At 38.9% G+C, this 26,493-nt stretch overlaps 1 protein-coding gene across 2 annotated transcripts in view; it reads right to left on the bottom strand.

Moving 5' to 3' along the window:
- LOC142344720 (uncharacterized) overlaps nt 1–26,493 on the bottom strand; it is a 69,946-nt gene that overhangs the window by 24,773 nt on the left and 18,680 nt on the right. For both annotated transcript variants that reach the window (XM_075396595.1, XM_075396596.1), the window contains exon 5: nt 14,990–15,628. In XM_075396595.1, coding sequence (XP_075252710.1) covers nt 14,990–15,628 — 639 coding nt within the window. The remainder of the gene's footprint in view (nt 1–14,989; nt 15,629–26,493) is intronic.

Below are 26,493 nucleotides of genomic sequence, written 5' to 3'. Positions count from 1 at the left end.
TCTTTGTGACAAAATTAATCTCCTTTTAAGAGCAGTATGTCACTTACGCTACTGAATTTCTACACAATATCCTCCAAGACTTTCACGAAAAGTGTCGTGAGCTGGAAGGAGTTAGCGAAACTTGATGCTCAGCTAACCACAGCCTGGGTGGACAGTGAAAACCTGCGCTCTCATAAAATAGACATACAGGAGGATGTGTTAGACAGTGTTGATATGAATACTGTGTACGGTTTTCTCGACGGCGAGTATGGTAAAAGCATGTTGTCGGTTATCTACAAGACTGTAAGTTATTTACCTAGTGATTCATATCAACAACTTGGATTGTTTGCCAAAGCCGAAATTCTGAAAGGTAGTATTGTTAAAGGTGTTATTGGTTTTCTGGCCGAAATTAAGGAAAATGAGGTAGTTGAGGGTTTCAATGACATGTCTGTTATCTACAGTAAACTTAAAGGTATTCAATGGATAATGCTTGGACCTATTTCGTTCATAAACGCATCTTGTAACGCAAATGTTGAGTATAAACAAATTGGGAAAATTGTGTGCTGCGTAGCGAAGAAAGACATAAAAATAGGAGAAGAACTCACCGTCTTTTACTCGGGAGACTTTTTCGGGAATTTTAATGAAAATTGCTTGTGCCCTTTCAAAAACGAACATGGTAATCCCTGGCCGGACGATCCAGAACCTCCCCGAAAAAAGCGAAAACATAGAACAGACTTTGCCTCAACCCCCGTGAATGAAGCCCCTAATTTGAAACTAACCAATATACCCACCAAGAGAATTTCGATTGATAAGCTCCCCCCTAGGCGTCTCCTCTATGAAACAGCCCAATCTTGTGACAATGAGGAAGTTTATCTGTCATATGATTCAATTTTTGGATCATTTGATGTCCCTAGTCCTATTCAAATAAGAACACCCCAAAGCACAAATGTAGAATTTCCCCCTCCTGATAGTCACTCTGAACTCAGTTTTGTGGAGTCAGAGATTTGTTTTCAGAGACCTGCTGCAGCCTCAACCCCCAGAAGATTGGATTTAATAGAAGATGAGGTCGATCATGGTAACCGGTTTTGTTTAGAGGAAGGAAACCTTGACCTTTTTCAAGGTGTAGATGACACTCCACTTTATGAGGGTGCTCAGGCCTCAACAGAGAGCTTCATGCTTGAGTTTAATAACATGGCTGATAGAAATAAGTTTTCAAAAATTGCGCGGCAAGATTTGCTTAAACTTTTTGCAAGAACTTTACCGGCTCCTAACAATTTATTCGCTAAACTCTCGGTTCCTTTTCTGCCCAATATTTGTACTATTGAACTCGCGAACTCTAAGCTTTGTTTTGTGGACATCAGGAGCCAAATAGAAAAAATACTTCTAAAGAATGCTAAATATGTTTTAAGCTCGTGGACTGTTGACTATTCATGGAAAACGGCGTGGGACTGTTTTCAAAAACCGGAAATTCAACTTGTTTTGAACTTTGATGGCGCCCCTGTTTTTAAGGCTTCAAAAATTGCTGTGTGGCCTGTTTGGGTTCAGATTTTCAATCTTCCTCCAAAACTTCGTGGTGCATTTTCCAATCTCTGTTTGCTGGCTCTATGGCATGGAAAGGCTAAACCTGATTTTTCAAAACTTTTGCCGCGTTGCGTTTTTGAGCTTGAGTCGTTATTCTGTGCAAACCTAAAAATTGATGACCTAGGCGTCGTAAAATTTTCTGTTCGTTCTGTCGTCGCAGACATGCCGGCAACCGCATGTATACTCTGTATGAACCAGTTTAATGGCTACTCGTCGTGTCCACATTGCTACATCAGAGGTTTTTCTCAAAATCATCGTATGCTTTTTTCGGTTAAAAAAACGTTTGTCTTGCGAGAAAGCCAGGATTTCAAAGCTTGTGGTATTCTGGCTGATCAAAGTGGCGAAATAAAAAGTGGGATAAAGTCGCAATCCCCGCTGAACAAAGTAATAAGCTTACCTTGGAATTGTCCCATAGATCCCATGCACCAGGTTTTTCTTGGTACAGGTAAAACTTTATCAAAGTTAATTGTTTCATTAGCAACCAATCAAATTCTTAAAAAAGCAGAGACATATATGACTTTTGTTAAAGTGCCATTTGACATTCAACATCGAACCAAATCGCTCTCAGACATCAAATTTTGGAAGGCTTTTGATTTCAAATTGTTCTTTTTTCATGTCGCTCCTCTAGTTTTTTATTTTTTGCCAATCGAAAAAGTTTATTTTAAGAGCTTTATGACCCTGTGCTTAGCTATCAGACTAATATCTAACGCTAAAATTAAGCAATATGATATTGATGAAGCCGATGTTCTGATTCAACAGTTTTTTGAAAATTTTGTTGACCTTTACGGTGAAGACTCTCAATCGTTCAATTTCCATACTATGAGGCATCTCAGTGAACAAGTAAAAAGAAATGGACCCCTTTGGTGTTTTTCAGCTTTTTGTTTCGAGTCCGCTAATCATTGTCTTCTAAGTGCAGTGCAGGGCACTATAAAAGAACCGGAAGCGATTGTTGAACAGTTCATAAAACATCAGGCGTCTTATGATAGACAGCACGCTACATCTGAAAAATGTTTGCGAGGGTTCACAGTTGTAAGTGACAGCGCTAAAACTTTCTGTGATGATATGTCTGTGGACTTTTTTTTTGCTCGGTTTGTGAATTCTGTCGGTAAATGCTTTTCGTCTCTCTCGTACACTCGAATCGGAAACAATCTTGGCGAATGCGTTTTTCAACTCAGCGATATGAGATTTTTTCGTGTCGAAACTTATTTTTCAAAATCCGATCGTTCATTTGCAGTTGGAAAAGCAGCAAAAAATGTCCGAGAAATATATCCTGCTGGTGTCACGAACGGATTCGGTTTTTTCTTTGAACTTTCTGCTTTTGACTCGCTCGAAGTGATTTCAACTGACAAAATAGAGTTTAAAACTGTTGTGCTAATTCAAGAAAATGAAATTTTTATTAGTGTAATGAGCGAAGGTTTCGAACATAATTAATTGTTATTAAAAATAGCGAATTTGTTTTTAGTAAATAAATTTCTGGCGGTTTTTTTTCAAAGCAAAGCTATATTGTTCTCATCTTGGATTTTTCTCCGTTTGCGTAATCTTTTTGAAAAATTGTACTCAAAGCAAAATATTAAGATTAAGAAGTTTTATTGTGCTCGTCGTTTTTCGGTTTGGTTTAAAATTATAAATGTCATGTAAGATAGTTGCAGACTGCGCTGAAAGGGCCAGTTTGCATTTGCCTTGATATATCGACTCATGTAATTGCTTCAGCCCAAGTGTTGTGATAGTGGGAGACAGCAATCTGGTTCGTCTCTCAAAAGACATTGACAGGGATGAAATGCTTAACAAACGCAACGTTTCCCTGAGATGTAGGCCTGGATTTCGTGCAGGACATCTGGACGATGACGATGTGCAGTTCTGTGCTAAGTTTAACTTGTGCATCATAATGATCGGAAACAACGACATTTCACAACATCCAATGAAACATTGGATAAAACCCGATAGTCCACTGAAAACAGCAGCGCGCATTTGTGGGTTTGCAAAGGTTCTGCAAATCAAAAACGTTGATGTTCGAGTAATTGGCTTGATGGCGCGACCTGATGTGAAATACGATTTGGTTAAGGAGACAAATGATCTAATGCAAAACTTTCTTGGAAATTTATATGTGGGGCCTCGATATATACATGCCTCCCATTTCAAGAAACCTAATTCTCAAGACTTGGCGCATCTGAACTTCTATGGCAAAAAACTTGTGTTGGCTTTGTTTCTTCGCATTCTGGATCTTAGATTTGGGAAGAACTAATGCTTGAAATCAATCAAAAACTTGATATACTGATTGTTGGTTTCATTAACTAATACGACAAGATTTGTTAAAACTGGCGCTTTTCATTTTTGCGCATATTTTACACTTTGATTAATTGCTTCGTTGTGTTAAAATTTCTTTGTTTGCTAAAAGTTGCAAAATTTCGGTCATTTGAAACTTTTTCAAGTGTTTGCCCCTAATTCAACTGTTCTGTTTTTTTTTGTTTTGAAAAATTGGCGCAGATTGTTTTGTTTTCGAAAAAGAACAAAAAACTGGCGCCTGTCTCAAATAATAACACTTGAAAATAGTCCAATTAGAACAGTCAAGAATATGAAAATTTCCAGAAAATAAAAAAAAATTTTTCTTGCTTTTAATTTCGAAAATAGTTAAAGCTGTTAACGTTGTGTCAAAACTGCCGTTTTCAGTTTACAAGAAAAAAACAAAGAGAAATCCTGGTAAATTTCTAAAACTGTTAGAAAAATTCCGAGGTTTTGTGAGACAAATTTAATCAAAAAGACAAAGTATTTGAATAAAAAAATGCATTGAGCTGAAAGGGCCATTTTAATCATAAAGAAAATGATATGATAAAAAGTCATTCTGCGCTGAAAGGGCCAGTGTGAAAAAAATAACATGTGTGTATTTGTTTTTTTGTCTGTGTGCGTGTGTGGTGTGTGTGTGTAAGTGTGTGCATGTTTGTGTGGTTTGTGTTTGTGTGTGTATGTGTGTGTATTTGTTTGTGTGTCTGTGTGTGCGTGTGTGGTGGTTTGTGTGTATGTGTGTGTGCGTGTGTATGTTTGTGTGTGTTTGTGTGTATGTAGGTGTGTGTGTGCGTGTGTGTTTGTGTGTGCGTGTGTGTCTGTTGTGTGTGCGTGTGTGTGTGTGTTTGTGTGTGTATGTATGTGTGTGTGCGCGTGGTGTGGGCGTGTGTGTATGTGTGTGCGTGTGTTCTCTGTGTGTGCGTGTGTATGTGTGTGTGTGCGCGTTTGTGTGTGTGAGTGTTAGGTGTATGTGGTGTGGGTGGTGTTTGGTTTTTGGCTGGTTTTGGATTTTTTTGGTAGGTTTTAGGTGGCTTGGTTATTGATTTTAGGTGGGTAGGTTTTGATTTTTATTAGGTGGGTTTTGGGTTTTAGTTGGTTTTTTTTGTGTTTTAGGTGGCTGGGTTTTAGGTGTTTGGGTTTTTGGGTTTTAGGTAGGTGTTTAGGTTTTAGGTGCGTGTGTGTGGTGTGCGTGTGTGTTTGTATGTGTGCGTTTTAGGTGTTTGGGTTTTGCCTTTGGTTTTTGGTTGGGTTTTAGGGGGGTAGGTTTTGGTTTTTGTTAGGTGGGTTTTGGGTCTTAGTTGGTTGGTTGTTGTGTTTTAGGTGGGTGGGTTTTATGTGCGTGTGTGTGTGTGGTATGTGCGCGCGCGTTTTGGTGGGTTTTTGGTGGGTAGGTTTTTTGGTGGGTTTTTGGTGGGTAGGTTTTGGTTTTTGGTAGATGGGTTTTGGTTTTAGGTGGGTGTGTTTTGGTTTTTGGGTGGGTTTTGGACAGGTGGGTGGTTTTTGTGTTTTAGGTGGGCGGGTTTTTGGTGGTTGGGTTTTGTCTTTTGGGTGGCTTGGTTTTAGGTGGGTAGGTTTTGGTTTTAGGTGGGTGGTTTTTGTGTTTTAGGTGGGTGGGTTTTTGTTGGGTAGGTTTTGGTTTTTGGTAGGTGGGTTCTGTTTTTATGTCTGTGGATTTTTGGTTTCATTGGTGGGTTTTAGGTGGCGGGGCTTTGGATTTTAGGTGGGTAGGTTTTTGGTGAGTGGTTTTTGGGTTGTAGGTTGTTGGTTTTTTTGTGTTGTAGGTGGGTGGGTTTTTGGTGAATGTGGTTTTTTGGTGGTTGGGTTTCGTCTTTTGGGTGGCTGGTTTTTGGGTGGGTTTTAGGTGGGTTGTTTTTGTGTTTTCGGGGAGGGGGGGGGTGGGGTGGGTTTTTGGTGGGTAGGTTTTGGTTTTTGTTAGGTGGGTTCTGTTTTTATGTCTGTGGATTTTTGGTTTCATTGGTGGGTTTTAGGTGGCGGGGCTTTGGATTTTAGGTGGGTAGGTTTTTGGTGAGTGGTTTTTGGGTTGTAGGTTGTTGGTTTTTTTGTGTTGTAGGTGGGTGGGTTTTTGGTGAATGTGGTTTTTTGGTGGTTGGGTTTCGTCTTTTGGGTGGCTGGTTTTTAGGTGGGTAGGTTTTGGTTTTTGGTAGGTGGGTTCTGGTTTTCGGTGGGTGTGTTTTGGTTTTTGGGTGGGTTTTAGGTGGGTGTTTTCTTTGTTTTAGGTGGGTGATTTTTTGGTGGATAGATTTTGGTTTTTGGTAGGTGGGTTCTGGTTTTAGGTGTGTGGATTTTTGGTTTTATTGGTGGGTTTTAGGTGTCTGGGCTTTGGATTTTAGGTTGGTAGATTTTGGGTGAGTGGTTCTTGGGTTTTAGGTTGTTGGTTTTTGTGTTGTAGGTGGGTGTGGGTGGGTTTTTGATGGTTGGGCTTTGTATTTTGGGAGGCTTGGTTTTTATATGGGTCGGTTTTGGTTTTTGGTAGGTGGGTTCCGGTTTTAGCTTTGTGGATTTTTGGTTTTTGGGTGGGTTTTAGGTGGCTGGGCTTTGGCTTTTAGGTGGGTAGGTTTTTGGTGAGTGTTTTTTGGGTTGTAGGTTGTTGGTTTTTGTGTTGTTTTTGGGTGGGTTTTAGGTGGGTGGTTTTTGTGTTTTAGGTGGGTGGGTTTTTGGTGGGTAGGTTTTGGTTTTTGGTAGGTGGGTTCTAGTTTTCGGTGGGTGCGTTTTGGTTTTTGGGTGCGTTTTAGGTGGGTGGTTTTTGTGTTTTAGGTGGGTGGGTTTTTGGTGGGTAGGTTTTTGGTGAGTGCTTTTTGGGTTGTAGGTTGTTGGTTTTTGTGTTGTAGGTGGGTGGGTTTTTGGTGGGTGTGGGTTTTTGGTTGCTGGGTTTTGTCTTTTGGGTGGCTGGTTTTTAGGTGGGTAGGTTTTGGTTTTTGGGTGGGTTTTAGGTGGGTGGTTTTTGTGTTTTAGGTGGGTGGGTTTTTGGTGGGTAGGTTTTGGTTTTTGGTAGGTGGGTTCTGGTGTTCGGTGGGTGTGTTTTGGTTTTTGGGTGGGTTTTATGTGGGTGGTTTTTGTGTTTTAGGTGGGTGGGTTTTTGGTGGGTAGGTTTTTGGTGAGTGGTTTTTGGGTTGTAGGTTGTTGGTTTTTGTGTTGTAGGTGGATGGGTTTTTGGTGGCTGGGTTTTGTCTTTCGGGTGGCTCGTTTTTAGGTGGGTAGGTTTTGGTTTTTAGGTGGGTGGTTTTTGTGTTTTTGGTGGGTAGGTTTTGGTTTTTGGGTGGGTTTTAGGTGGGTGTGTTTGGTTTTCGGGTGGGTTTTAGGTGGGTGGTTTTTGTGTTTTAGGTGGGTGGGTTTTTGGTGGGTAGGTTTTTGGTGAGTGGTTTTTGGGTTGTAGGTTGTTTGTTTTTGTGTTTTAGGTGGGTGGGTTTTTGGTGGGTAGGTTTTGGTTTTTGGTAGGTGGGTTCTGGTTTTCGGTGGGTGTGTTTGGTTTTTGGGTGGGTTTTAGGTGGGTGGTTTTTGTGTTTTAGGTGGGTGGGTTTTTGGTGGTTAGGTGTTTGTTGAGTGGTTTTTGGGTTGTAGGTTGTTGGTTTTTGTGTTGTAGGTGGATGGGTTTTTGGTGGCTGGGTTTTGTCTTTTGGGTGGCTCGTTTTTAGGTGGGTAGGTTTTGGTTTTTGGGTGGGTTTTAGGTGGGTGGTTTTTGTGTTTTAGGTGGGTGGGTTTTTGGTGGGTAGGTTTTTGGTGAGTGCTTTTTGGGTTGTAGGTTGTTGGTTTTTGTGTTGTAGGTGGGTGGGTTTTTGGTGGGTGTGGGTTTTTGGTTGCTGGGTTTTGTCTTTTGGGTGGCTGGTTTTTAGGTGGGTAGGTTTTGGTTTTTGGGTGGGTTTTAGGTGGGTGGTTTTTGTGTTTTAGGTGGGTGGGTTTTTGGTGGGTAGGTTTTGGTTTTTGGTAGGTGGGTTCTGGTTTTCGGTGGGTGTGTTTTGGTTTTTGGGTGGGTTTTATGTGGGTGGTTTTTGTGTTTTAGGTGGGTGGGTTTTTGGTGGGTAGGTTTTTGGTGAGTGGTTTTTGGGTTGTAGGTTGTTGGTTTTTGTGTTGTAGGTGGATGGGTTTTTGGTGGCTGGGTTTTGTCTTTTGGGTGGCTCGTTTTTAGGTGGGTAGGTTTTGGTTTTTGGGTGGGTTTTAGGTGGGTGGTTTTTGTGTTTTAGGTGGGTGGGTTTTTGGTGGGTAGGTTTTGGTTTTTGGTAGGTGGGTTCTGGTTTTCGGTGGGTGTGTTTTGGTTTTTGGGTGGGTTTTAGGTGGGTGGTTTTTGTGTTTTAGGTGGGTGGGTTTTTGGTGGGTAGGTTTTTGGTGAGTGGTTTTTGGGTTGTAGGTTGTTGGTTTTTGTGTTGTAGGTGGGTGAGTTTTTGGTGGGTGTGGGTTTTTGGTTGCTGGGTTTTTGTCTTTTGGGTGGCTGGTTTTTAGGTGGGTAGGTTTTTGTTTTTGGGTGGGTTTTAGGTGGGTGGTTTGTGTTTTAGGTGGAAGGGTTTTTGGTGGGTAGGTTTTGGTTTTTGGTAGGTGGGTTCTGGTTTTCGGTGGGTGTGTTTTGGTTTTTGGGCGGGTTTTAGGTGGGTGGTTTTTGTGTTTTAGGTGGGTGGGTTTTTGGTGGGTAGGTTTTGGTTTTTCGTAGGTGGCATCTGGTTTTCGGTGGGTGTGTTTTGGTTTTTGGCTGGGTTTTAGGTGGGTGGTTTTTGTGTTTTAGGTGGGTGGGTTTTTGGTGGGTAGGTTTTGGTTTTTGGTAGGTGGGTTCTGGTGTTAGGTGTGTGGATTTTTGGTTTTTGGGTAGGTTTTAGGTGGCTGGGTTTTTGGGTTTAAGGTGGGTAGGTTTTTGGGGAGTGGGTTTTGGGTTGCAGGTTGTTGGTTTTTGTGTTGTAGGTGGGTGTCTTTTTGGTGGGTGTGGGTTTTTGGTGGCTGGGTTTTGTCTTTTGGGTGTCTGGGTTTTAGTTGGGCAGGTTTTGGTTTTTGGTAGGTGGGTTCCGGTTTTCGGTGGGTGTGTTTGGTTTTTGGGTGGGTTTTAGGTGGGTGGTTTTTGTGTTTTAGGTGGGTGGGTTTTTGGTGGTTAGGTGTTTGTTGAGTGGTTTTTGGGTTGTAGGTTGTTGGTTTTTGTGTTGTAGGTGGATGGGTTTTTGGTGGCTGGGTTTTGTCTTTTGGGTGGCTCGTTTTTAGGTGGGTAGGTTTTGGTTTTTGGGTGGGTTTTAGGTGGGTGGTTTTTGTGTTTTAGGTGGGTGGGTTTTTGGTGGGTAGGTTTTGGTTTTTGGTAGGTGGGTTCTGGTGTTAGGTGTGTGGATTTTTGGGTAGGTTTTAGGTGGCTGGGTTTTTGGGTTTAAGGTGGGTAGGTTTTTGGGGAGTGGGTTTTGGGTTGCAGGTTGTTGGTTTTTGTGTTGTAGGTGGGTGTCTTTTTGGTGGGTGTGGGTTTTTGGTGGCTGGGTTTTGTCTTTTGGGTGTCTGGTTTTTAGGTGGGTAGATTTTGGTTTTTGGTAGGTGGGTTCTGGTTTTAGGTGGGTGTGTTTTAGTTTTTGGGTGGGTTTTAGGTGGCTGGGTTTTAGGTGGATGGTTTTTGTGTTTTAGGTGGGTTGGTTTTTGGTGGGTGTGGGTTTTTGGTGGTTGGGTTTTGTCTTTTGGGTGGCTGGGTTTTAGTTGGGCAGGTTTGGTTTTTGGTAGGTGGGTTCCGGTTTTCGGTGGGTGTGTTTGGTTTTTGGGTGGGTTTTAGGTGGGTGGTTTTTGTGTTTTAGGTGGGTGGGTTTTTGGTGGTTAGGTGTTTGTTGAGTGGTTTTTGGGTTGTAGGTTGTTGGTTTTTGTGTTGTAGGTGGATGGGTTTTTGGTGGCTGGGTTTTGTCTTTTGGGTGGCTCGTTTTTAGGTGGGTAGGTTTTGGTTTTTGGGTGGGTTTTAGGTGGGTGGTTTTTGTGTTTTAGGTGGGTGGGTTTTTGGTGGGTAGGTTTTTGGTGAGTGCTTTTTGGGTTGTAGGTTGTTGGTTTTTGTGTTGTAGGTGGGTGGGTTTTTGGTGGGTGTGGGTTTTTGGTTGCTGGGTTTTGTCTTTTGGGTGGCTGGTTTTTAGGTGGGTAGGTTTTGGTTTTTGGGTGGGTTTTAGGTGCGTGGTTTTTGTGTTTTAGGTGGGTGGGTTTTTGGTGGGTAGGTTTTGGTTTTTGGTAGGTGGGTTCTAGTTTTCGGTGGGTGTTTTGGTTTTTGGGTGGGTTTTATGTGGGTGGTTTTTGTGTTTTAGGTGGGTGGGTTTTTGGTGGGTAGGTTTTTGGTGAGTGGTTTTTGGGTTGTAGGTTGTTGGTTTTTGTGTTGTAGGTGGATGGGTTTTTGGTGGCTGGGTTTTGTCTTTTGGGTGGCTCGTTTTTAGGTGGGTAGGTTTTGGTTTTTGGGTGGGTTTTAGGTGGGTGGTTTTTGTGTTTTAGGTGGGTGGGTTTTTGGTGGGTAGGTTTTGGTTTTTGGTAGGTGGGTTCTGGTTTTCGGTGGGTGTGTTTTGGTTTTGGTGGGTTTTAGGTGGGTGGTTTTTGTGTTTTAGGTGGGTGGGTTTTTGGTGGGTAGGTTTTTGGTGAGTGGTTTTTGGGTTGTAGGTTGTTGGTTTTTGTGTTGTAGGTGGGTGAGTTTTTGGTGGGTGTGGGTTTTTGGTTGCTGGGTTTTTGTCTTTTGGGTGGCTGGTTTTTAGGTGGGTAGGTTTTTGTTTTTGGGTGGGTTTTAGGTGGGTGGTTTGTGTTTTAGGTGGAAGGGTTTTTGGTGGGTAGGTTTTGGTTTTTGGTAGGTGGGTTCTGGTTTTCGGTGGGTGTGTTTTGGTTTTTGGGCGGGTTTTAGGTGGGTGGTTTTTGTGTTTTAGGTGGGTGGGTTTTTGGTGGGTAGGTTTTGGTTTTTCGTAGGTGGCATCTGGTTTTCGGTGGGTGTGTTTTGGTTTTTGGCTGGGTTTTAGGTGGGTGGTTTTTGTGTTTTAGGTGGGTGGGTTTTTGGTGGGTAGGTTTTGGTTTTTGGTAGGTGGGTTCTGGTGTTAGGTGTGTGGATTTTTGGTTTTTGGGTAGGTTTTAGGTGGCTGGGCTTTTGGGTTTAAGGTGGGTAGGTTTTTGGGGAGTGGGTTTTGGGTTGCAGGTTGTTGGTTTTTGTGTTGTAGGTGGGTGTCTTTTTGGTGGGTGTGGGTTTTTGGTGGCTGGGTTTTGTCTTTTGGGTGTCTGGTTTTTAGGTGGGTAGATTTTGGTTTTTGGTAGGTGGGTTCTGGTTTTAGGTGGGTGTGTTTTAGTTTTTGGGTGGGTTTTAGGTGGATGGTTTTTGTGTTTTAGGTGGGTTGGTTTTTGGTGGGTGTGGGTTTTTGGTGGTTCGGTTTTGTCTTTTGGGTGGCTGGGTTTTAGTTGGGCAGGTTTTGGTTTTTGGTAGGTGGGTTCCGGTTTTAGGTTCTGATTTTTGGTTTCTGGGTGGGTTGTAGGTGGCTGGGCTTTGGATTTTAGGTGGCTAGATTTTTGGTGAGTGGTTTTTGGGTTTTAGTTTGTTGGTTTTTGTGTTGTAGGTGGGTGGGTTTTTGGTGGTTGGGTTTTGTCTTTTGGGTGGCTGGTTTTAGTTGGGTAGGTTTTGGTAGGTGGGTTCCGGTTCTAGGTGGGTGTTTTGGTTTTTGGGTAGGTTTTAGGTGGGTGGTTTCTGTGTTTTTGGTGGGTGGGTTTTTGGTTAGGTTTTGGTAGGTGGATTCTGGTTTTAGGTGTGTGGGTTTTTGGGGTGGGTTTTAGGTGGCTGGGCTTTTGGGTTTTAGGTGGGTAGGTTTTTGGTGAGTGGTTTTTGGGTTTTAGGTTGTTGGTTTTTGCGTTGTAGGTGGTTGGGTTTTTGGTGGGTGTGGGTTTTTGGTGGCTGGGTTTTGTCTTTTGGGTGGCTGGTTTTTAGGTGGGTAGGTTTTGGTTTTCGGTAGGTGGGTTCTGGTTTTAGGTGGGTGTGTTTTGGTTTTTGGGTGGGTTTTAGGTGGATGGTTTTTGTGTTTTAGGTGGGTGGGTTTTTGGTGGGTGTGGGTTTTTGGTGGTTGGGTTTTCTTTTGGGTGGCTGGGTTTTAGGTGGGTAGGTTTTGGTTTTTGGTAGGTGGGTTTTGGTTTTAGGTGTGTGGATATTTGGTTTTTGGGTGGGTTTTAGGTGGCTGGGTTTTGGGTTTTAGGTGGGTGGTTTTTGTTTTAGATGGGTGGGTTTTTGGTAGGTTTTGATTTTTGGTAGGTGGGTTCTGGTTTTAGGTGGGTGTGTTTTGGTTTTTGGGTGGGTTTTAGGTGGATGGTTTTTGTGTTTTGGGGGGGTGGGTTTTTGGTGGGTGTGGGTTTTTAGTGGTTGGGTTTTGTCTTTTGGGTGGCTGGGTTTTAGGTGGGTAGGTTTTGGTTTTTGGTAGGTGGGTTTTGGTTTTAGGTGTGTTGATATTTGGTTTTTGGGTGGGTTTTAGGTGGCTGGGTTTTGGGTTTTAGGAGGGTGGTTTTTGTTTTAGGTGGGTGGGTTTTTGGTGGGTGTGGGTTTTTAGTGGTTGGGTTTTGTCTTTTGGGTGGCTGGTTTTTAGGTGGGTAGGTTTTGGTTTTTAGGTGGGTGGTTTTTGTTTTAGGTGGGTGGGTTTTTCGGTAGGTTTTGGTTTTTGGTAGGTGGGTTCTGGTTTTAGGTGGGTGCTTTTTGGTTTTTGGGTGGTTTTTGCTGGTTTTCGGGTTTTTCTTCATGACAGGACGACACCCCGAGGACGAGGAGAGGACAACAGAGCTGGATCTGGAAACGACACCCCGAGGACGAAGAGAGGACACCCGAGGTGGATCTGGAGAGGCTCAGCAGTGGCTGGCTGGGGGGTCTGTCGGCTTCTTCAACCCGGTTTGGTTGGTGCCTTTTTGCGCACTTTTTGCGCTTTCTTTCTCTTAGGCTCTTTGCTTTGCTTTTGTTTTGCCTGCGCCTCTTAGGATTAGGATTTTGAGCGCTTTTTTGCGCTGTGCCCCTCCCTTCTAAGATTTTTGGCGCAGGCCCTAGGTGTTGCTTTGCTTGGCGTTGCTTTTGCCCTTGTGTGCTTAGGCTTAAGGTGGGAGGGCTCTTTTAGCCTGTGCCGTTTTTGCGCCCATTTTTTCCTTCCCCCTAGGTGTTTGGCACAGGCTCTGGTTTAAGGCTTTTCCGTGCGTGTTTTTTTTTGTTTTTTTTTTTTGGTTTGTGCTTTTTTCGTTGTTTTTGATTTTTTTTTCTTGTTTTTTGTGATTTTTTTTCGTTGTTTGGTTTGGTTTTTCTTTTGGTTTTGCTTTTTTCTTTCTTGTTTTTTTTTTCTTGTTTGGTTTTCCTTTCCTTGGTTTTTTTCGTCTATTTTTCCGGTTGTGGTTTGTTTTTTTTTCGTTCCGTTTTTTTTGCGTTTTTCTGTGTTCCTGTTGTGGGCAGATCGTGCCCGTTTTTTGCGTTTTTCTGTGTTCCTGTTTTGGGCACATCGTGCCCGTTTTTTGCGTTTTTCTTTGTTCCTGTTTTGGGCACATAAGGTCCGTTTTTTGTGTTTTTCTTTGTTCTTGTTTTGGGCCCATCATGTCCGTTTTTTGCGTTTTTCTGTGCATCGTTTTTTTGGGCCCATGTCCGTTTTTTGCGTTTTTCTCTGCATCGTTTTTTTGGGCACATCGAGTCCGTTTTTTGCGTTTTTTGGTTTTCTTGTTTTGGGCACATCGTGCTCGTTTTTTTTTGCGTTTTTCTGTGTTCCTGTTTAGGGCACATTTTGCCAGTTTTTTTGCGTTTTTCTGAGTTCTTGTTTTGGGCACATAAGGTCCGTTTTTTTGTGTTTTTCTGTGTTCTTGTTTTGGGCCCATCATGTCCGTTTTTTGCGTTTTTCTGTGCATCGTTTTTTTGGGCCCATGTCCGTTTTTTGCGTTTTTCTCTGCATCGTTTTTTTGGGCCCATGTCCGTTTTTTGCGTTTTTCTCTGCATCGTTTTTTTGGGCACATCGAGTCCGTTTTTTTGCGTTTTTTGGTTTTCTTGTTTTGGGCCCATCGTGCCCGTTTTTTGCGTTTTTCTCTGCATCGTTTTTTTGGGCCCATCATGTCCGTTTTTTGCGTTTTTCTCTGCATCGTTTTTTTGGGCACATCGAGTCCGTTTTTTGCGTTTTTTGGTTTTCTTGTTTTGGGCACATCGTGCCCGTTTTTTTGCGTTCTTCTGTGTTCCTCTTTTGGGCAGATCGTGCCCGTTTTTTTGCGTTTTTCTGTGTTCCTCTTTTGGGCACATCGTGCCCGTTTTTTTGCGTTTTTCTGTGTTCCTCTTTTGGGCACATCGTGCCCGTTTTTTTGCGTTTTTCTGTGTTCCTCTTTTGGGCACATCGTGCCCGTTTTTTTGCGTTTTTCTGTGTTCCTCTTTTGGGCACATCGTGCCCGTTTTTTGCGTTTTTCTGTGTTCTTGTGTTGGGTTTTTAAATATTGTATATGTTTTAGAAAAGTTAACTTCAAGACGGAAATCAACCAAGGAAGCAATGAAGAAAACAGAAAGCCAAGAAAACAGAAAACCAAGAAAACAGAAAGCCAAGAAAACAGAAAACCAAGAAAACAGAAATGAAAAACCAGGAAAAGTCTTTAAAAAACGAAGATCGAAAGACCCATTTCTGATGCCTTAGATTAATATTTTTCTTATGTTTTTACTTTTCTGCTTTTGTCGATGCCAAAATATGTGTACATTCATATCTTGCAATGTTTTAGATTTTTTTCTTTGAGTATAGGTCTTAAGAATAGGTGCTGGAGGCAGAAAAAGAATTTTTAAAGTAAAAAAGTGTATCTTGTAAGATTCTTGAAAGAAAAAGTGTATCTTGTAAGATTCTTGTAAGAAAAAGTGTATCTTGTAAGATTCTTGTAAGAAAAAGTGTATCTTGTAAGATTCTTGTAAGAAAAAGTGTATCTTGTAAGATTCTTGTAAGAAAAAAGTTTATCTTGTAAGATCTTGTAAGATTTTGGAAGAAATTCTTGTAAGACGATGCATCGTCTTGTAAGATTCTGCCAGAATCTTGTAAGATCTTACAAGATAAACTTTTTTTCTCGACTAGGGGAGAGAACACCAAAAGGCAGTGTTGCCTCGTCATGTGGTGCCTCATGTATCATACATTATAATTAGTTGAAAGGACATCAGTAACCCTGTTGCCTTAATTGTGCGATGCCTATGATTATTAAGTTATCTTTATATTACCTCTGTCGGATAGATGGAGCTGAGTCTCAAATGGGCTGCTGCATCTTCAATTTCATCCTCCTTAGTCTCGGCCACATCATTCGGCAGAATTGGAAATTCCATATTATCTTTCAAGTTCGGAGGATTCTTCTTACTCCTCGTTTTACATCTTCGACGTTTCGAACCTTTCGGTTTCGCGGCTGTTTCTGCAACCAAAGGCATCTCAGGCCACTGAACTTCAGGAGCCCCCTTGCTGGCCAAAACTGGTTGCCAGCAATAATCGCTCTCTGAGTTCTCCCTGGCGCTGGACATTTCAGCACTTATCGACTCCGAAGACCCACATGACTTTTCTCCAGCAATTTGCAAATCTTCACTACTTTCGGTGGACGTCTTGGAACCCACATTCGACACCTCAGCTTGACTTCCGACAGCTTCGGTTGGGATTGCGTGCTTGAAGGGGCAGAAAATACTCTTGAAACATCCACCTTCCGCGAAGAAGCGGCATGGTATGTTTGCCAAGTCGTGCGAGAACTTGCAGTCCGATCGGTGACACCCACCCTCCAAAAAGTAGCTGCAAGGTTTACTGGCGCTCTTGGTGTCCTTTTCGCTTTTGGAACTGCGACTCCGCTTTTTCTGCCGCTGGGATACGATGCTTTGATTCTAAAACATCCAGTACACTTCAGTTTTTACAAGTATATATTTTTGAATTCCTTGTAGTTACACAGGATACAGGGTTAATTTAGTTGAATACTAAAAACACAAATTATTTCGTGAAACAATCACTAACTTCCAATACAACCGTGCTTCAAAATTCATTAGATGAAGCCTTACATCTTTCATTGTTGTAGCTCACATTGATGCCGGGAACATACTACGAGCTCAGCAGTTTGTGTTCCAACATTTTATCAAAATGGGGGAATATATATGCGAGACCGGCTTTTTTCTTCGGCTAAAATTTTACTTTTTGTTCAGGCAAGAAATACAGAGAAACATAATTTTATAGCCCTTAGACGCTTGTTTTGATTTTTATAAAAAAAATTATTGCAGGTTGGGAAAGGGGCTCTGTTTCAAAAAATTGGAAGGAAAACAGGAACAGGAAAAAAGGAAGACTTTTGAGCGTTGGGGTCGAGGAAAATTATTAAATTGTATTAATTTAATCGCTAGAAAAATTGTCATTAAAATATATAACTATAAATATATTCGATTGTTAACAACCTTGTTTGAAAACAAAACAGAGAGAACATTTTCTTAAAAGACAAAATAAAAAATTCGTGAGCTCTTTTTCCTCCTATGCACCCATTTTAGGCTTTTGATTTTTTTGTAACTCAATCGATTTTCGATTTCACCAAAACAAAAAATCTTTAGAGAACATCTTTAGAGAAAATCTTTGGGTAATGAAAAACTAAACAGATGAAAACAAAAGCGAAAAAGAAAACTTTTGAATTTCCTTTTTCTTTGAAATCTTAAATGAACTCTATTAACCATTTATTGCTTTATAATTGGTTTCTCTAATTACATTTCCAGAAGCCATATACAAATTAACAACTGACACTGTACAAGAAAACTAGAGAAAAATGAAACAACCATACCAAATTGAAAAAATTTTGTTTATCTCTCTGGAAGTTTATTTGGCCTCTCGTAAAATTAATTAGTGTGCAAATTAGGGCTTCTATATCATCGACTATTTAAATCGACGGCAAGGGTATAGGAAAAAAGCTTTTATTTTCTGAAATAAAAAAACTTGTTTTTGTGAAAATCTGCGGAAACCTAAAAACCTAATCCATTATCGCATTTGACAACTTATTTGATTGATGATCAGTTGAATTGAAAAAATATGGGAAATTTGGGATGAAAACAACAGAAAACAATGTGGTGAGAAAAAATAGTTATATTTCTTTTTCATATTCCGTTTATTGTTCTTGATGCTCCAAGCGACTTCAAAATCTAAGCAATCTATTGTTTCCGGTTGACCAGCAAGTTCAGCATACAAAAAATATTGAAAAATGAAGATAACACAAGTATATTTTCGCTTCAATTAAAAAAGAACCTCAAATAAAATAATTTTTTGAAGTAGAAAATCAAAATCTTCTTGTATATTTTGCCGTACAAGTTTGCCTAGCAAATTAACTTTTCCTCAATCTGACCCTTCAACGTTTTAAGCATTATGATGAAACGAAACTGAATTTTTCTGTAAAAAGACATTGAAAAATAGGACAGCAGATTAAGGCAACGACTTGAAACATACCCGGCAGATTGCCGGAAAACAGCCGCGATAGACGCTTGTGGCCTACAATGAATTGAAACAACTAAATAAATAAGATTGACAGATCGACCGCCAGCTTTTTAATTGACCACTAGACTTTTTGGGCGATTCGGACTGTCATTTTATTTTTGTGACAAATTTGCTCTACAAGGAAAAAGCCCCAATGGAGCCTTATTAACATTATTATTCGATATTAAAACTCAAGACTCTATTTCTCAGGAATTAGGGCATATAAGTTTGACACTACTGAGATGCACACTATTGACCTTTAATCAGTAAATGCTCATAAAAGTTCCATAAAGGAGTTCAGAAGTCATTTTTTAGTTAGGTAAGTCACGCAATTGACCTAAAAGCAGGAATGACGTCACGAACACAAACTTTAACTGCAAAGAAGTACAATTCACTGAAGTTATTGAAAAAGTAAATTCCAAGAAGTCAGGGTACGACAAAACAAAAATCTGTTAGACGAAGTAAAAAAACATAGCAGGACAAGTCCTGAAATACAATTCAAAGAAATGAATGAGAAACTTAGAATTACTCTACCTGACCAGCACAGCAATTCAACGATGCCAGCCAAAACACAAACAAAATCATCTAAAAAAATTGAGAAATATACAATCAAACTAAAGAAATATATAATAATTGATAAAACTTTGAAGCTTTTACCTCTGAGGCAAAATTTGATCCCTTTAAATATACCTATTTCAAAAATATGTTCAAAACCAAATTTTGTTTCTGAAATTGGTGCAGTATTATATCAGCAAGGCCTGAAAAAATTCATTGGCCCTTGAAGATCGATTAACTCGAAAATCAAAAATTAAAAATGATATCAATTGAAATTTTAACGAAATGTTGAAGAAAATGGTGATATTACAATCTTAAGAATCATTTCTTAAGAAATGATTCTAGTGTCTCTAGAGTCTTATCTAGTAAACCAAATCCAAGCCTTAAAAAATTAATTGGTTCAAAGATCGATAGGCAATAATTTTCATAAAAAATTTCAAATATCAAGAAACAGAAATTCGTTCTATTAAAATATTGAAAACCGTCCAATTACCCCATAGCAACTATTCAATAACATACTATCAAACCCTGTATGAGGTTATCTGGCTACTCTATGAGGTTATCTGGAAAAACTGAATAAAAGACAAATCTTTTGAAAAAAACCTTAAAAAACTTGCAAGTTTTATCAGAAAATTTTCAAAATTCGAAAAGTTAAATTGTTGAAAACAAATCCATTGAAACTAACAACTATACAGTAAGTTTTTCAGATAGTGGAATAGTTTTCCTGGCACTTGAGAATAGACAAATATCAAAAAATTACAAAAACATTTATCAAAAAAATGCACAAATTCGAGGCATTAAAAGGTTGAAAACCACTCCATTGTTACTAGAAACTACACAGTGCCCTATTATCAAACCTTATAGGAGATTCCCTGGCCCCTAAAGCAGGGAAAACGCAAAAATTGACATTTTCAAAAAAACTTGAAAAAAATTGCACAAACTAGTATCATTTTGTGTGTTTGTAGTACCAAAACATATAGCTCTTAAAATGGTCATAACAAGTACTTTTGTGTCGCAAAAGGCCTTCATCAACTTCTAAAAACTTCAACCTAAGACTAATCAAGCGAAAAACGTAAAAAAAATATAAAACCATGAAAAATTGCACCATTTTAAGCACAAATACTCCTAAAAATGACCTTTTAACCTTGATTGAGGCCATCCCAGCAGCTGCAACACTCTAAGCACTTGACGGATTACTAACGTCCACTTTGGGCCTCTAATGAAACTTAATGCCCGTTGGGCCTTACCTGTTCATCCCGTTTTGAAAGATCAAAGTAATTGACAAATGTGTGAACACATCTTAAAAAAACAAAGCGCCCCAATACAATTCAAATTCTTTGAATTGTAAAAAATTAGGAACGCTATAACAGCCGCCTGAAATTGCTGACGCGGCTAATAAAAAGAACATATTTTCAACCTTCAGACACCAGACTTAAATTGATTTTGATCTTCGAATGGTTTTATTTTAATCAGCAGCCAAGATTTTGTATAGCAGTCCTTTACATTTTTTCACTTCAAATAATACCAGAGGTTAAAATTTAAATAGAAAAAGCTGTTCTCAATTGATGCAAAATACTGGCCAAAATTAGGTCAGCCAATTAATAAAATGTTCTATACGACTACGAATAGCCGAATTGATTGCATATGGAAAGTCATTTTAAAAAAGGGAGAAAATTATCTTTGACAATAATGTAACTGTCTTCAACTTATGCTTTGTGTACTTCAAAATTTACTTTCTTGTTTACTCAAAATTGATAAAATCATCAAAAGACAAAACCTATCTACGTGAGGTAATTAAAGTACAAAAGAAACTTTCTTATTTTTCCAATCAATTTTAATTTCCTAGACTCTTGACCAAAAAGACCAAAACTTGATATAATCAACAATGTACAAAGCGCAGCCTCTGGGTCGAATGTTCCTTCTTGTTCGGACTCTTGGTTCTGCTCTGAGAATGTAACATGTCGTACTCTTCTCTTTTGCTTGTTCTGTCCGGTTGGAGTACTGATGTCTTGTGTTCTTTGCTGTCATTGACGACGTTCGGGCATTTTTGCCTTTCAGAGGGACGTTAAAAATCCTGTTAGTTTGCAAGTATTGCAGACTGAGGTCGTAGTTGGGCAGTTGAGCAAGTGAGTGCAATTAAATGGCTTGCCACATTTACAAAACGTGCTCTTTTGTTGGCGAGTTACAAGGACAGGGTTAATTTTGTCTGACTTATGATATCTGGTTCCAGTCGGAGTTAGAGTTTACTCTATCTCCAGTTGGTTCTCCTGCCCTCTCTCTCTCTCTCTCTGTTGATGACGTAATTGAAAACCTTTTTGGGCGTTTTCACCTATGAAAGCCGGCTATAGAATGATTCTAAGGATTCGTTTGACGTCTGCATGGCCTTGAATAATTGAAATCTGTCAAACGTTGCCTTTCGGGGCCTCGTAAAAGTAAATTGCAACACAGGCAACAATTCGTGCGTGGAGCTACAATATTGGAGTTTCTTTGATGAAACGTACGCATCCTTCTAATACAAGGGAGAGATAAATCAAGCTTTTCACCTTCAAGTCGGCTTCGTCCCACGCGATTCGATCTATCATAGGTTCCTTGCGTTCTATCTGTTTTCAATAATTCTCCCAGTCCGCCTTTCTACGCTCATTACTTTGCTCTCATTCTACGCTCATTGCTTTGGCGTTCTTCGTCGTCCGTCTCCTTCGAACGCGTCTTCATAGGTGGTGAGTGCGGGATAGAATAGTTCGGCTATCGCTTTGAGTATCAACAGTTCATCTACCTCAAGATTGTCAAGTGCCATGATCGCCATCTTTAACGTCCCGTACCAATCGGGCCATTCAGTCGGGGGTTTCACTCAGCTTTTCCAAAACACCGTTACACCTAAGGGCGATTTAGCAGCTGACTGCGTCATGGCAGGAGGGATTAGATTCGACTCCGGGTGGAGGCTTAAGCTCTTGTTGTTCTATCTATTTCGCCGTTAGTTGAGTTAATCTCTAGATGGCGAGAATGTAGAAATGTACTAAGACGAGGGTTGTTTGGCTCTCGATCCGGAGGGATCAATACTAAATCCGGAGGGAGCAACAGGTCGAATCTAAATTGTCTTTTGTCCGCAAACCAACTTATTGTTGGCTTTGTATCGTCTACGATAGTGCTTTTATGCAACTGAAAAGATTAAACATGGCCTGTCACTGAACAGGCTTTAAGTGAACACCTCCAAATAGAGTACCAATATTTACGAAGCTAAGTATATATAACATGCGAGTTTAAGTCAATACTTTTGGAGACTTGGTTACAAGGATACAGTGCAGTATGTCAGTCAGTCTCCTTAATGTGATAATATGAAATGTCAGTATAAAAGAACCTCAAAAGGAAATTATCCAAAAATTTTAAAAAAAAGTCAAATCAACGCTCAAGTAAAATCAACGCCAAAAAGTAAAATCAACGCCAAAAACCATCACACACACAAAAGATTAAACAGCAAAGAAAACTAAATTTTAATTTACTTGAAAGAGGAAGCAACATCTCAGAATACGCGTCAAGGTGACAGAAACATGAAAAAAGTCGGCAAAACTAAAAAAACAATTATTTTTTCTTGCTATTGTTGCTAATCTGTTAGAACATAAAATTGTTCCAAATGATAATGAAATAGCAAAATTGGCAAAAAAGTCTGCATAAAAACAAATGAATTTTTGACAATTATTGAGTTGTATTAACGAAAAAACAATTAGGTTTAAACTGAAATACTACAGTTTCACTAATACCTCCATAGATAGCGAATCAATCTTTGATTAAAAAGTTCTTCCAAAAAGTGATTAAATTTCTTCCAAATAGTTGAGTAAGACATTTTGACAAACGAAAATCTTGACATCAAAACAATGCTGCAACTTTGATATATCGGGAAATTTAGCCAAAATATAACGCAAAAAAGTTATAACAACTCGGCACCTCCCTTTTATCTATAACGTAAAACCAATAAGACGATCGACAACATTTTTATCATGTTTTTTAAGAAAGACCAAAAATTCAAGCTCAAATTACGAAAAACGTAAAAAAAAGCAACGGAACGATTGAGCATACCAATTGACAAAAATAGACTGACGAAAAAAAAAATCAGCATATAGTTCCTCTCCCACTAAAGTGGGTCGGAACAATTAAGGATACTTCCCGAAATTGAAATATAATAAATTTAATACAAACTCTTTTCAACTCCAACGTGGTCAAAATCGATATTTGTAAGTGAGCATTATAAATCCTACAATTATGTATTCCGCATGATAAAGTACATTACTTGCTTTGAAATAACAAACTATTGATGTAAAATTCAAAAACTGTATTCTTTTCAATCTTCTACCTCGAGAACAGCTAAAAATCAATTTGTTAAAATCATCAGATAATATAATAAGACGCGATTAAAAAATTGCTCTTAAATCTGAAAAATCTAATATCTCGTCTTTTTAAATGACATGTTTTCTTGGAAATTTTCAATTTTTTCACAGACGTAACAGTTGCTTTGGCTGTAAGAGATGTAACTGTCTTGCACAATATTTAAGTATGATATTTGGTAAAGATATTGAGCATTGGGTATTTATCTTAAAACAGCTCAGCTAATTTAGGCGACTAATTATTTTTTAGGCATTATAAACCTGAAAGAAAACTGCCCACAGACCAGTGCTTTTAGATTTTTGTATAAAAAAGGGGCCAATAAAAGTTTTGACTGGCTAAAATGCGGGAGAAGTGAGGAGACATTAGTTCCAACATTTTGCTTCTATTCCACAAGTCTATGGTCCGATCAGAAAAATTCTTATCATGGCTTTGGGATCGTTGTTTTTAAAAAGCCCTGTTGCTGGAGGAGAGGGGATCTAAATCGAAAGTTGAAGGAGTGTGGATGGTGTAGTGTTGGGGGTATCTAAGTACTTAGAATTAGTAAGTAATACTTAGATTCTCTAATACTTAGAGATTAGTAAGGCGTCAAGCTCTAAGAGAGCTGCTCAGCAACCCATCACTTACATGTTTATCCGACTTTCGAGGAAAAAAAGAGGGTCAGATGAAAAATCAGTGAAGACAGAAAAAAACGCAATCTAAGCATTCTATGGGGGACAGAACGTGGATAAACTTGGTTTAATGCATTTTTTTCCAAACGATTACGGCGAACCCATAACTGTTCCCTCTAAAAAACCTCTTTAAAGCCCGCTTCAAAAAATAAATTAAGTTTCCATTGAGAAAAAATGGTCCACGGACAGTTGCAGAAATATTTGCAAAAATTGACAAGTGAGCGAGTTAGACGGAAATTTCAAAAGCGGGTAAAAGTTCGGGACTCGGGTTTTTTTGTCTTATCCCCTACCCTACGACATCATAAAATTCGGTTCTCCGATCTATGAATAACATAAACCAAAAAACGTCGGACGAAATGCTCTCAAACAATTCAGAAGGGAGTATATGCTAGAGAAATTTTATGGTACAAATATCGCAAGCTCTCTGATGGGAGTCGGAGACATTAACCTCTATGCTACATGGGCTGTTTACGTGCATCACTCACAATCGGTTTTATTTTGGGAAAATGTATTTCATTTCAGAAAACATGCAATTCAAAGCACTTAAAAAATCTAGAATTAAATCATGAAAAATTCTCTCAATCAAAAATTTTGGATAAGAGCACACACACGTTTACAATTGCTTCAATCTTTGTTCGAGAGCAATTCATTAACAAACTGCGAAAGAATTTGATGATGAACACCATGACGTCCCCCAATACGCGCTTCGGCCCATTTCGTTTCGCGGTCTTTAAAGATAAATGGGCTAACATTTATAACTTATTTTGCACGATAGTTTTGGTTTTTGTGGCATTCCATATCAAAAAACGAGCTCAATCTCTTTTAGCCTCGGTAATTGTTTCTTTATTTGTCAGACCTAATTCAAACGACCTTTAATAATTGTTTGAAAAGTTAACAGTTTTACTTGATTGAATAATTTAAAAGACCAAATTCCATTGACAAAATTATTTATGACAGGAACAAAAGCCTGCTAATTTGATTTTCAGATGAGCCTAATTGAGCCGATTGACTCTATGGTACCAAGATCAGCAATCTTTGTTAAGTCAGGAATCAAAACTATACTCAACGAAAGAAAGCTCATGAAAGAAAGATTTTTTGAAGATTTTTGCTTAAAGTGAAAATTAAGCCAGTCGAAATTTAATCTCGAGGAATAAATCAGAGAATTTTTAACCCAGCCAATTTAGGTCCCAGTTCTCTTCTCTAACATTACTCAACTTTCCTCAAATGTTTTAGTTGCAAATCATCAAACCAAAGTAAAACGCTGGATCAACAATTTCGTAAAGAGTAGAACACAAATATACAAACATAACCGACTAAACGTCGGAAGAATTTCTCTTGAACGACTAGTGGGAGCTCTAATCAATTGCAGCCTGCTTCAGCCGGGGGGAGGGGGAGCCTAAATGAGGCTAAGAAGTTCTATAGTGGGCTTCAAATAACCACATTAGAGGTTAATATATACCACTATTAAGATTTAAAGTAAAAAATAACACCAGTTTCGGCGCACTTTTCATTTGACTCTTAGTATTAAATTGCTGCCAATTGAGTTCAGCTGCTTGAAATTGTTATTTAGAGAGAATTTAGATCACGCGAAATGCAAAAAGTCAAGGGCGTAAAAGTCACTCGAAAAGTCAAAATTGTCAAGCGAAAACTTTGCATAAAAAGACACACACGTTTACAATAATTGCTATGAACTACGTTCAAGAGCAATTAAAAACCCAGATATTTAAAGGGCATCGGCAAGACTTTTCCTTTAGATTTGAAATATGGAAAGTTTAATGCTAAAAACAGATTTTTCGTCAGATATATTTTTTTAACTCATCCACCATATCGCCGAAGAAAGTAATGGTATTAATGAAAGGCCTCTGCAGATCAAAAAATTTGTATCTAGGTTTTTTTGCATAAAACTTAAGGAGATAGAACCGGCAAACATAACTAGAAGTTTAAAAGACTCCCTGTTTATCCATTTTCTCTGCAAAAACATCAGAAAGCTAGATGAAAGATGCTGGGGATTGCAATTTTTAAGGTGCACTTGAGCTTAATTTCTTTGAAAAACAATTTTTATTTTTTTTTTTAAATTTTTATCTGTCTCAGGAATTGTACGATCCGTAAATGTGGTTTTATTTTAATTATGTAACCAAAACTTCTTCAAGAAAAGCAATTATAAAAGCATCACTTTAACATGGACTAAAACTATCTGTGCCTTTTATATTCCTCCAAATTTTGGCGAGTTATTGCCAACTATTTTCTCAGCGCACAAAAAACTTGTACAAAAGAAACCTATTCGCAAAAAGAAGTCTTTTGCCTAATCTGTGTGATATTACTTTACTTTAGTTAAGACTTAGAGCTATTGTTTTGACGTTGGAAGACGTCAATGCAAAAAAAAACTTTACTCTGAAAATTATTCTGTTTTAATATCACTTCTGTTATTTGGATATGCTGTTACGTGAATAGATAGACTTAAGGATTTAAGAAGTTAAAATTATGTCCCAATTGAAATCCTTCAATTATCTCGAGACAGAAACCCTGTACTGTGTTTGAACCTTGACGAGAATTACATTGCCCGAAGTTCAAAGGATGTAAACATTTTTTATTAATGGCTATTACAACCCTTTATATTTCTTTAGATCAGTTCTTTATATTCAGATTAAGCATAATTTTGACCTTATCTTGTGAGTCCTATCCCAGCGATCTTTTTCCGTCATCCCAAATAATTGATTGACGAAAGAGAGTATTCTAATTCATCGCCTGTATCGTAGAATCTTTCTGCAGAAGGAAGATATTAATGCTTTTGTTAGGATATTTTAACTGATATTTCATTATAATGATACTTTAAAAAGATACGTTCTTCATAACAATTTAGATGTTTTTCTTTCTAAGAATTAAATTAAATTAAGTCTTTATTAGAACTCTATTTTGTGGCAAAACATTCTCATACATATTAAGAATCGAGATACATTTTTTAAACTAGGATATTTAAACCCGCGGCGATTGAATTAACATAGTGCAACGTAGTTCTTAATGGTCATCGGTTTCAAACCACTGCTATAGAACAATGGTTTTGACAGATCTTGATATTTTCAAGTTTTTGCGAACTATTCATTCTCTGCTTTTTTTCCGCTTTGTTTTAATAGGCTAATTAATGCTATGAAATGAAAACTAGGAAGTTTAATCAAACGATTAATAACAATTGTTGTTAGAGGATTGCAGATCATAACTATGCAAATTCTTCTTTACAAAAAAATTCAAGTGAGTTATTAACTCTACCAAAGATATTTCTTTTCTAATGATGTTTAGTTTCAATTTCTTGAAAGCACAAATAAGTAACTTTTGGTTTTTACTATGACAACATATTTCAGTACAATTGCTGCCAATAATTTTTGCACATTTTGCCAAAATTTCTTGCCGTTTTCATAGTGTGTCTATTCATACTGTAAGCAACGTACGGCGTTTTCTGCAAATTCTGCATTGCTCCGATTAACTGGTTTCAATATTCAAAAAAGGCTAACCTCAGATGAAAAGCTCTTGAACGAGAGGCGGCTGGCAATTTAGTTTAGGGGTGTAGCTTAGAAACTTTTCTGGGTGCAAGAAGAGGCAACAGAGGTGGAGGGGGGCAGTGAGGTGGGGGGGGGGGGGGTCTTCAACCGCTAAGAACC

This window comes from Convolutriloba macropyga, chromosome 8 (genome assembly GCF_964194025.1).
Source record: "Convolutriloba macropyga chromosome 8, txConMacr16.3, whole genome shotgun sequence".
Lineage (NCBI taxonomy): Eukaryota > Metazoa > Xenacoelomorpha > Acoela > Convolutidae > Convolutriloba > Convolutriloba macropyga.
Note: the sequence above shows the minus strand (reverse complement) of the source record. Positions and strands in the feature narration are given on the sequence as shown.